Source organism: Macaca mulatta, chromosome 16, assembly GCF_049350105.2.
Source record: "Macaca mulatta isolate MMU2019108-1 chromosome 16, T2T-MMU8v2.0, whole genome shotgun sequence".
Classification (NCBI taxonomy): Eukaryota; Metazoa; Chordata; class Mammalia; order Primates; family Cercopithecidae; genus Macaca; species Macaca mulatta.
The window spans coordinates 75,868,906-75,881,066 of NC_133421.1; the positions used below are offsets into that span (position 1 = coordinate 75,868,906).

The window sequence follows — 12,161 nt, forward strand, 5'->3', positions numbered from 1 at the left end:
ACCCCTGGATTATTCAGAAGTGTGTTAACTTCTAAATCTTTGTGGATTTCCCAAATAATTTGTTGCCAATCTCCAGTTTAATTCTCTATGATCTGAAAAATTATCATCTTAATCATTATAATTATATTGTGAGGTTCTGAAAAATGGTGATGCTTGTTTGTCTCAGGGGACAATCAACTGCCTTCAGATCAGTCTGCAAATTCCATCTCTCCTTCTACAGACAGCAGCTCCGGTGTCAGTTCCAAGTTTGAAGTCTTTCCTATGTCATTTGAGTCTGCCCCTCACATGTACCACTTGGTGTGGTCTGGGACTAGGGCAATAGTTTATATCACAATTCAGTTCTCTAAGACTTCTATGAGACTATGATTTGGGGGATATGTTCCACATGTGTCCACCTTGGAGAAAGACTGGAACTTGTATTGGTTCATACACAGAACTAGCAATCCCCTTCTCCCACTCTTTCCATTCCTGGATTTCCCTGCATACCTCTCTGGCTCTGACAGCTTCTTTCTCAGTCCCACTGGCCAAAATAATGAAGTTCCTTCAGAGTTTGAAGGAACTATTCACAGTTCCATGTGACTAGGCCCACTCTGAGAGCAAAGTATAATAGCAAGCGAAAAGACATAGGAAAAAAACAGTATATAAAATGTTCCTCCCAATTCTTTGCATGAACAGAGGTTTCTTTTATCTGTTGATCTATCCAAACAGATGGGCGCTAACTGCTGCCCTGAGACCACAATAGCATAGTTTTTCCACTGGGGCTGGTGTAGAGGCAGGGCCAGGAAATTAAAAAAAAAAAAAAAAAAATCCCCTCACATTCTTCCATTCTCCCACTTCTCTGGCCAAAAAGATGGACTGCTCTGTAAGTTTCTGCCATCCACGCCTGCTACACAGTCCCTCAGTTTGGCCCACCATGGAGTCAAAGTTGGGAGTTAAGGAAGAAAAAAACACAAACAGAAAACCAGGAAACTTCCTGCCACTGTATCAGTGATTCTTCATAGTCCAACTTCCCTCTCAATCGGCCTGTTATTATTGACTTTTCAGAGTCCCCAAGTGGTTTGCTTTCTGTATTTTGTCCAGAATTCTTGGTTGTGGGAGAACCTGGCTGTAATAGATTTACTCATGGCCAGAAGTTTACATTCACTTTTAAAACAAATAAATGTCAACTTCTCATATAAAACTCTGAAAATAGTTACACTCCCCAAATGCAAGCTTTGGGGAAAATGCTATAAATACTGTTATGGCTTTGTTTTTTATGAATAATAAATACTTAATATTTTTAAAAAACACTTAAAATGTTAAGAAAATAAGCGCTTATATTTTACCATGTGGAATTATCAGTTACCATTTTGAGTAGATACTTCCAGATATTTTTATACTCTAGAGAAAGACAAAGAGAATTTGTCTTATCAAAGTATTAATTTTTTATGTAAACCACTCTCATAACTCTTCTTCATTTGGGTAACTTTATCCTAGTCTCAAAATCTGACACTTTCACTCATTTGTAGAAAACTACAGCTGAATGAGAAGCCTAAAATATCGGAATGTTCAGCTCAGTTTCTCTCCAAGACCATTGTGTAGTATGAAATGGACAGGAGTCAGGCATAGTGGTGTGCACCACCAGCTACTCAAGAGGCTGAGGCAAGAGGATCACTTGAATCCATGAGTTCAAGGCTGCAGTGAGCTATGGTCTTGCCACTGCACTTTAGCCTGGGTGACAGAGCAAGACCCTGTCTCAAAAGAAAAGAAAAGAAAAGGAGAAAAAAGAAAAGAAAAGGGGCAGGTTTCTAACCTACATGAAAAAAACCATGAAATTGCCTAAAATAAAACTAGATAAGACAGCTGAAATTACATGCTTACTTAATGAGAACTGTCCCAACTAATCATACCACAAAGTACCCCATTAATGAACACAACATATTTCCCCTCTCTGTACCTTAAGTAAATTATAATAAAGACCCATGAAGAAGAGGAAAAGAAAAAAAGAAGAGAAAAAAAAAGAGAAGAGAAAGGAGGAAAAGGAAAAAATAACAAAGACTACAAATCTATGTATAATTAGAATTGCAAAGAAAATATTATCAATTCAATTACCACACAAGAGTAACAATAACATAATTTTCTTAGGATAAAAGTTGGTCTTTCTATGTATGGTCATTTTTCTTTTAAACCATCAGTCAGTAATGACCATGATTTTTAGTGATTCAATTTAAAAGCTTCATTCAATGGCAGGTTTCAATTGTGTCAGCAAGCTAATGTTTCCCATCCATTTCTATACCTATAAAGTAGATAAAGGGATTTAAATTCAAAGGGAACTTGTTTCATGATTGTGATTTTCATTGAATGTTAATATTATACACCTCACTTATCAAAGAAAATTCACAAGCACATTCTAGAAACCAGAATGAACATACTTAGGACTTTTTCCTGCTACCTTAAAACTACAGCACTTTAAAAAGGAAGCTACAAATAATTCCTAGTCAACATCAAAAACTTCCAATATTCCTGACATAGATCTTAAGATATTATATTAATCACAAAATAAATAATAGAATCTAAAACTTGAAAAACCAAATAAGGCATATTTTTTAAAGTTTTTTTTTCAAATGGGTACACATAGAATGTTTCACAATGATCCATGAGTCACTAAAGGGAGAATGTTCCAAAGCCTCCATCCATGCAAGTACTCAGATGAACTTACAAATAGCGAATACCCACAGCACAACCTTTCAGCTTGTGACTTAGAGAGTCAGACACGAAATAGGTATAAAATATATTGAGAAAGCAAGAAAGCGTCACAAAAACTAAATGTTGAAAAGGTTAAATATTAAGAAAAAATACAAGAGAAAAATATCATTGCTAGTTTTTAATAAACAAAGCTCTACTTGAATTATGTATTCCTAGAAAAAATACTAACATACTCCTGGGAAAATAAAGAATATATTTGGGAATTTGATTTCTGGGAAAATAAAGAATATATTTGGGGAAATTTTGATTTTTTAACAAAAACTAGACAATTCAAATCCTACAACATCTAATGCATCAGAATGAAGGTGCTGACAAGAACACCAGTATATAAGAAGTGTATCCGTAGTCCAGAGCACAAACATTAACTCTAGCTCCTAATGGATCACTCGGAGGAAGAAAGAAAAAAGCCAATCACGCAGTCTCATACAAAACTACAATCAAAGCAAAATCTAAGCTTTCTAATAAGTTGGATACTTAAATTATTCTACTGTAATAAAGAGATATAGCTCAGCCTGATTAATGCCTATATGGTATAAATACATAAAAATGCAAGACTTTTATATTTTACACTGTTATTGTATTCTTTGAACAATAAAAATATGAAACAAAACCCTAGACAGACCTACTTCTAAGGTATTACCTCACAATATCTTAAATGTTATATTTTAATTTTATTATACCAAGAAAGATTTAATTCTCAGAACAGTTAAACAACCGTGAAAAGTACTCTATGTGCTAAGTAATGTATATCATGGTTCAAGTGGCTAAGGGAAAAGGCGAGTTTAAAAGGATAGCTCCAGAATTTTCTTTTCCACTTTGATGTTGCTCTCTGGCAAAAGGAATTTGTCTTTCTGAAGGATTTCCTGTGCTCTTCTCCTATACTGGTAACAGGACTTCCCTCCAATGGCAACTTCCCCTGCACCTTAAAACATGAAAACATTTTTCTTTTGATTTATTATCCTCCTTTCATCAATTCTACTTCTCTCTTTCTCTAGAAAACTCCCAAAATTAATAGGAGGTCCACATTACTTTAATTTCCTATCCATTTCCCAACCTTCTAACTGTGCCCATTCCACGAGCCAGACATCCTCCCTCACTCTGCTCTCCACCCAGACCTCCTGACTCTCCGAGCTCTCCAAAGACTAGAGCTGTTCTAGTTTCTGGGCGCAGCTGCCTTCTCAAACAGTGTGACTCCAACATATAACTCCAGCTCTTGACTCTCAAGAAACTCTAGGCCTTGAACTACGCCATTAAACCTTACCAGTTTTCAACTCCACTATCTAAATTAAAACCTTTAAAATGGGTCCGCCCTCATCTGACAGTCAATTAACTGACAAAAGGCCAACATTTCCATTTCTCAGAACCAAGCCTTTAGGTGCCCTTCAGTTCAGTCTTTCGATCAGTCACTTAGCACATTTTATTCTCAAAAGTTTTTCCTTTTTACCTTTCCCTCCTCCCGGCAATCATGCTAACATGGAGTCCACTATAAAGACCTAAACAGCCAGGCGCAGTGGCTCATGCTTGTAATCCCAGTACTCTGGGAGGCTGACATGGGCAGATCACCTGAGGGTCAGGAGTTCGAGACCAGCCTGACCAACATGGTGAAATCCCTGTCTCTACTAAAAATACAAAAATTAGCCAGGCATGGTGGCACGCACCTGTAATCCCAGCTACGTGGGAGGCTGAGGCAGGAGGATTGCTTGAACCCGGGAGGCAGAGGTTGCAGTGAGCCACGATAGCACCACTGCACTCCAGCCTGTGCAACACAGGAAGACTCTGTCTGAAAGAAAGGAAAGGAGAGGAGAGGAGAGGAGAGGAGAGGAGAGGAGAGGAGAGGAGAGGAAAGGAAAGGAAAGGAAAGGAAAGGAAAGGAAAGGAAAGGAAAGGAAAGGAAAGGAAAGGAAAGGAAAGGAAAGGGAAAGAGAAAGAGAGAGGAAAAAAAGACCTAAAAGATAATCAGGACCTTTTCTCCATTTCTACTCATATCCAATAGAACTTTCATAATCCCACCAAGTCAATTTCCCTAAAGCACTGCTTTCATTAAAGACCATTATTAGTAGAAAGGTTTTAAGTTTTTTGAAATAACAATCCCTAATGTCAGTGAATAGGTGGAAAATGGACAACTGATATACTGCTGGTGAAGAAAATGGACAACTGATACTGCTGGTTGAAATTGGTATAAACCTTGTACCAAAAGATGTACCAAAGATGTAATGTAAGCTAAGAAAGTAACCAAATATGTATAAAAAGACTCTTACAAGGAATTTTACTGCAAAATTACTTGTGTTAAACAAACTGGGAGCAACTCAGATGTCCAAAAATAGCAGAACACTTAAAAAGCTTATGGAATATCCATCCAAAAGAAAAATAAATGCTACCATTCACAGTCTTTTATACAGAGTTCTTACAAACTGATATAAAATGTTAAATTGCATATAAGATAGTATTTATAATAAAATTTTATTGAATCTTATAAAAACACACAGAAAAAAAGGGAGGAAAAGATATGTTATATAACAAAATGTTAACACAGGTCTCTGTTGATTTTTATTCCTCTGATTTTTCTACATTTTTCAAACTACAAATTATTTTTACAATAAAACATATTCTAAAATCATTTTAAGCACTTTTTGTTGTTTCCTAAAAGCATTTAAACAGTTAGCATATATGTAAAGTGAAATGAGAAAAAAAACGCCAGGGCTCAATATTGCCTAAAATTTAAAAGCTAAACTTCTCAATTTAGCATTCAAAGCTCCAATGTAATGCAGGCTGACACAGTGCTCACAGATTCCATACATAAATTCTAAACACCCAATCACGACAGCTCACTTACTCCACCACGTCATTCTTAGTGCCTATTTCTGCCACCAATTCCCACCTCTCTATCTCTCCAAATACTTTCTTGACCCACAGCCTCTATAAACTGCTGTCCGTAACAGCTGCTCATCCATGGGGTCCCCTTGAGTGTTTTTAACCCAAATGGCTGTGTTGCTTCAAGTTCTCCCTTCCCTCCCCTCCACTTCGGGTGACTCACATAACTCATCTTGGTATTCTACCATATACTATCATAAATTATTATTGTTACTTAACTGTTTTATATGTATATCTCTTATTTCACACATAAGAAAGTTAGCTTGTTGGGGACAGGGACTATTTTATGTTTGTTCAGAATGTTATTTATTTCCTATACTTAAGCCTTTCTCAAGGCCACACAGTAACAAATGTCTAACATCCAACGTTCACTGAATAAAATCAAATTAGTTCAGATATTATCCACATACAGTATGACTTTGACACATCTATATATACATAAAGCAAATACTTTTTTTTACCCCAAGATTCCAACTATTAAGGCGAGCTTCAATGTCACTATCATCCAAAGAAACAGGAGACTTTTTCGAATAAACTTCCTGAAATACAAAAGGGAAAAAGGAAGAGGAGAGGGAGGAAAGAAGGAAGAAATAGAGAGGAAAAGATGAAAGAGATAAAAGAGGAAAAGATAGAAGAGATAAAAGGGGAAACAAAGAGGAAGGACAGGAAAGAAGGGAGGAAGGAAAGAAGGAAGAAAGGAAGGGAGGAAAGAAGGGAAAGCAGGGAAAGGGAAGGAGGAAAAGAAGAGAAAGAGGGGGGAAGGGAGAGAGAAAAAAAGGACAAAATACATGTCATTCAGCGCCATGAGAGTTTTGTGTGCTTGTCTGGTAATGCTGTATTGCCCTCCGAGGAAAGGATTGGGTTACAACTGAACTAGGGTTCTCAGTTCTTTTTTTTTTTTTTTTTTGAGACAGAGTTTCACTCTTTTTGCCCAGGCTGGAGGGCAATGGGGCGATCTCGGCTCACCGCAACCTCCGCCTCCCGGGTTCAAGCGATTCTCCTGCCTCAGCCTCCCGAGTAGCTGGGATTACAGGCATGTGCCACCACCCCGACTAATTTTGTATTTTTAGTAGAGACGGGGTTTCTCCATGTTGGTCAGGCTGGTCTTGAACTCCCGACCTCAGGTGATCCACCTGCCTCGGCCTCCCAAAGTGCTGGGATTACAAGCGTGAGCCACCGCGCCCAGCCTGGTTCTCAGTTCTAAATAATGACTAGTACAGCAGCTTAGGGCTATGAGCTGCCTTAATAATATATTCACACAGTAACTAGATTTCAAAAAATAAAAGATTAAAAAATAAACCCAGGCTCTTCTCTTTAAGTTCTTTTACAAAAAGTTTTGATTGTGGTATACCACAGTAGCTTTAAAGTGTGTTGTGGGGGGGAGGGGCGACGTGAAAAGATGAATTATTCTCATAAAAATTAGTTAACAGGAAGTTTTGTGCTTATGTCCAAGAAGCTCTTTGTTCTTAAATTAATTCTCACTCATACACTGAATATAAATAATCTTTGGACTCACATCATAAAAACACAATTATGGCCGGGTGCGGTGGCTCACGCCTATAATCCCAGCACTTTGGGAAGCCGAGCAGGGCAGATCACAAGGTCAGGAGATCGAGACCATCCTGGCTAACACGGTGAAACCCTGTCTCTACTAAAAACACAAAAAATTAGCCAGACGTGGTGGCGGGCGCCTGTAGTCCCAGCTACTCAGGAGGCTGAGGCAGGAGAATGGCGTGAACCCGGGAGGCGGAGCTTGCAGTGAGCCAAGATCACGCCACTGCACTCCAGCCTGGGTGACAGAGCGAGACTCCATCTCAAAAAAAAAAAAAAAAAAAAAAACACAATTATGGTGATTCTTTACTTTTTAAAACATAACAATTCCATGCTTTTTTCCCCTCCTGTATAATTTCTGTATTACACATTTATCAGCCCAGATTAAAACTATAATGAACTAGAGACAACCTAAGATCTGTGCCCAGAAATTGACTATGACCAGAAAACCCTAAAAACTTAGAAAGGTAAGTCTGTGGAAGAGAATGGCTAGTTTCCAGCCCAGAAAGAATATTTGAAATTAGATTTTTGATACAGCATTCTCATGCTTTTAGAAAGCTTAATTGCTAACAAATGTACCTATTTATATCTATGATCATTTAAATTAATATGAAGTAATTTTTTAAATGCACTAAAATGTTCTTCATATTTTACTGAGTTTCTACATTTCTTTTCAATAAAATATTGCATTATTATTATTTATAAAACTATATTAAAATTCATTATCACTTCTACTAGTGGTCCTCTGCTTCTTGTATGCTTTTTCATGAACAAGAATTTCTTAAATAAGAAAATGTACCTGCCTTGCTTATTCTGAGTAAATATAATGATTGTAGTTTATCACTACTGAAAATGTGCTGCCCTTTATATTTTTTAATTCCAAATTATCATTGGATAAAATGCAGTGAGTTATGTTTATAGTGCCATGTGCTAAAACAGTCATGCGTTATACTTGCTTTCTCTTGTAACGAAAAGTCACGTAACTCAAGACAGCCAGAGTTAGGCAATAAGACTGGAATAAGCAGGCACAGTGTTTCTCTTTTCAAAGCTAACTGGGGCCGGGCGCAGTGGCTCAGGCCTGTAATCCCAACACTTTGGGAGACTGAGGCAGGCGGAAGGATCACTTGAGGTCAGGAGTTCAATACCACCCTGGCCAACATGGCGAAACCCTGTCTCTACTAAAGATACAAAAATTAGCCAGGCGTGGTGGCGCATGTCTGTAGTCTCAGCTACTTGGGAGGCTGAGGCAGGAGAATAGCTTGAACCTGCAATGAGCCAAGGTTGCACCACTGCACTCCAGCCTGGGCAACAATGAGACTCCATCTCAAAAAAAAAAAAAAAAAAAAGCTAACTGGAGTGCTCATTAGCACCTTGTCCAAACCAAATCTATATTGAATAAATAGATGCAAGACAGACAATCTTATTTCAAGATATACACAGTTTACCTTCATTAGAAAAGCAGTGTTCCCTACTTCACTACAATACCAATTTCTTCTTAATTTTATGATCACCGGGTATATAATTCTTTCTATATATATTCTGAATAAAGGGAAAATGTTATTCTTTGTTACACAGGAGAAACAACAGACTGATGAATATAACACATCAGAATCATTGAGGAAGTAGAAGGGATACTACACTATATACCAAACACCCCACTTTCTTTGACATCAGGATGTTCACCAGAATCATCCAACTTTATTCCGTTTTGAAGCCAATCATTGGCACTTCAACAAGTGAAATTAAAACCTTGTTCAGCTATTTTAAAGCAACAAGCAAAAACCAAACAAAAGTAAAATCTAATCTTACACAAATCTTTGGGGTAATATTTTGTCCATCTTCTCTGTGAGTTGGACTCATAGAATGTGATCTCATTCGGAGCTTCCCAGTGTACTGTTCCCTGCTAAGAGACCAAAATAATCAAATCACAATTTGGAGAATTCAGAGGACACAGAGTATTAGAATCTAGGATTACCATTTTTTTTCCCTTGGAAATGAGATGATAGTTTGTATTAACAATGATGTTCCATAGCTGGGCATGGTGGCGAGCGCTTGTAATTCCAGCTACTTGGGAAGCTGAGGCAAGGAGAATTGCTTGAGCCTGGGAGGCACAGGTTGCAGTGAGCTGAGACTGTGCCACTGCACTCCAGCGTGGGAGACAGTGCGAGACTCCATCTCAAACAACACCACCACCACCACCACCACAAAAAAAGATGTTCCACATGAAAAAAAAAAATACAAATAATAACCTTTTTATGTATCATTTCATTTCATTTAAATTATAAGAGGTTACATAAATGCCACAGACTTGCTTATGCAAGTGCTGTTTTTAAGTCAGACTAAAATAAATCACCTGCATTTATTTATTTATTTATTTATTTTTTTTTTTTATTTTTTTTTTTTTTGTTGAGACAGAGTCTCGCTTTGTCGCCCAGACTGGAGTGCAGTGGCCGGATCTCAGCTCACTGCAAACTCCGCCTCCCGGGTTCACGCCATTCTCCTGCCTCAGCCTCCCGAGTAGCTGGGACTACAGACGCCCGCCACCTCGCCCGGCTAGGTTTTTTTTGTATTTTTTAGTAGAGACGGGGTTTCACCGTGTTAGCCAGGATGGTCTCGATCTCCTGACCTTGTGATCCGCCCGTCTCAGCCTCCCAAAGTGCTGGGATTACAGGCTTGAGCCACCGCGCCCGGCCCATCACCTGCATTTAAATCTTTTCTCCTCCTTTCCCCTTTTCCCAAATGTAAAAAGAGAGAAAACGAAGCACATATTCTATGGGAAGAACATTGTTTCAGGGTCAGCAAACTTGGTTGGATTCATGTTCCACATCAACATAGAGCCTTACAACATATAAAATAACAAAATCTTCACGTAGTTTAAAGTTTCAATTAATTTGAAAGCATGTCAGAAACCACAGGTATATCAAAGTCTTCTATTTAAAAACACACCCTGTTAATTTAGGTAAAATGTGAAATGCAGGGTAAGTAGGAAACCAGTTTAAATGGACTTCATCAGAAAGACTTCTCTCATATAAATATCATATAAAATACATTCTTAAATAGCCTCCTTTAGCCTGGAGTCTCTCTTATATGATTTTATTCAAACCACTTCAATGAAAGTTCCATAATTATGAACACCTATTCTCTGAACAACGGCTTCAAGATATATGAAATGGAAAATAACCAATATACAATAGATTAAAGTCACTAACATTCAACCACAAACCATATCAGGATTTCCTTCACAAACTGTGACCTACACTAAGTATTTCCAAAAGACAGAATACGAATTCAAAAGACAATATTAAAATGAATGTATTTTGTAATTAAAACTGATAGAATAACATTCCTTAGACGAGTTAATAAGTAATGTAAAATGGCTGAAAAAGCTGTTTTAAAGAGAGCTGTTTATTTTTTATACCCCATTCAGTATCACAAACATCCAAATAGTTAAAAGCAAATGAGAAAAATGGGCAAAGTTAATATTTTGAGTATAATTTTACCAGTCAATGTGCATCAGCTGATATAAGCATTTAAAACTCTATGAGGAGAGGTCACCTGACATGTCATACTAAGCAGTGGCCTATTCTTCTTTAAGAATAGATTAAATAATCATAAAAAGATCTATACTTAAAAATTGAAAAATGCTTAAATATTAAAATTCTTCTCATAAAAAATACTAATTTAAAAAGGAGCCTGAAATATTTATCTATTTATTGCACAGGGTTGCATACATAAAACAACACACCCTCTTAACTCATTTGTAGCTGTCCTTCTGTACCAACCTTTTTACCCTCACGATAAATTTTCAAAAATGTTATTGGGGCCATGCTCTAACCTGCCATATATTTTCAATCAACTACGATATGACTTGCATTTATCCCAAAAGTGCTATAAGTAAGATCATCAACAGTCTCCTAGACACTCAAGCAAATGAGTCATAACCTGTCCTTAATTTAGTTGATCTCACTACAACATTAGAGACAGTAGTTTAAAGATGCTGCATTCAATGTCTCCATAAAACCATTCTTCTGGCCAGATGCAGTAGCTCACACCTAATCCCAGCACTTTGGGAGGCCAAGGTGGGCCTATTGCTTAAGCTCAGGAGTTTGGCACCAGCCTGGGCAACATGTGAAAAAAAGTAGTCAGTCGGGCTTGGTGGTGCATGCCTGTGGTCCCAGCTACTTGGGATGCTGAGGTAGGAGGATCACTTGAGGCCAGCAGGAGATTGAGGCTATAGGGAGCTGTGATTGTTCCACTGCACTCCAGGCTGGGTGACAGAGTGAGACCCTGTCTAAAAACAAATGAACAAACAAAAACCATTTTTCCACGGTTCTCATCCTATCATTCAGAGATCTCCTTCACAGTAACCTTCACTAGCTTTCTTTGTCCATCCCATACATGCTGTGATCCCAGAGTTCTGTGTCTAAACTAATTTATTTTCATTTTACAAGTTTTCTCTGGATGATCCAATGTATTAATTTTTCAAATAATAGGAAGTTTTGCTTACAAAATCTATATCTGTAGTCCAAATTGCTCTCTTGGCCTCCAAACCCATTACAAATACAAATTGAATAGCCCTACTTCCAATTAAACATGTCCATTACTATTAACTAAACTTATTATGTTACCCCTAATACGTGCTCCAATGAAGGCCAAGTAATGGAGAGTCATTGCAGAAGCCAGCTTCTTGTGAAGGCATTTGAGCCAACTGAAAGAGGTCAGTATTTGTTAAAATCTGGCTGGCACGAGAAAAACAGGACATTAGGTACAGAAATTTCATTTTCTGCCATGAGACTGTCTCCAGCTGGAAACAACTTAAACTCTAAGTAAGTACAAAGGCTGAAATTCAGTGATGGCACTGGTGGTTGGGGTGAACAGCGAAACAGAAAGCGGGAGAAAAGTTCAACCCTAAAAGCTTTTTTATGAATAACAGGTGCCACATGCCACACAGAATAGCAAGTCCTGGTGCTTATAAGGACAGCCTACAATTGATA

General features: G+C 37.7%; 1 protein-coding gene across 23 annotated transcripts in view; it reads right to left on the reverse strand.

Annotated features, from left to right (window-relative positions):
* Positions 1-12,161, reverse strand: part of CEP112 (centrosomal protein 112) — a 535,678-nt gene that overhangs the window by 471,880 nt on the left and 51,637 nt on the right. For 8 of the 23 annotated variants that reach the window (XM_028836687.2, XM_077972561.1, XM_015120151.3 and 5 more), the window contains exons 5-6: positions 8,977-9,070; positions 6,078-6,155 (exon numbers count right to left, since the gene is read on the reverse strand). In XM_028836687.2, coding sequence (XP_028692520.1) covers positions 6,078-6,155; positions 8,977-9,070 — 172 coding nt within the window. The remainder of the gene's footprint in view (positions 1-6,077; positions 6,156-8,976; positions 9,071-12,161) is intronic. The other 15 variants (XM_077972559.1, XM_077972562.1, XM_077972549.1 and 12 more) reach the window with 3 other exon arrangements.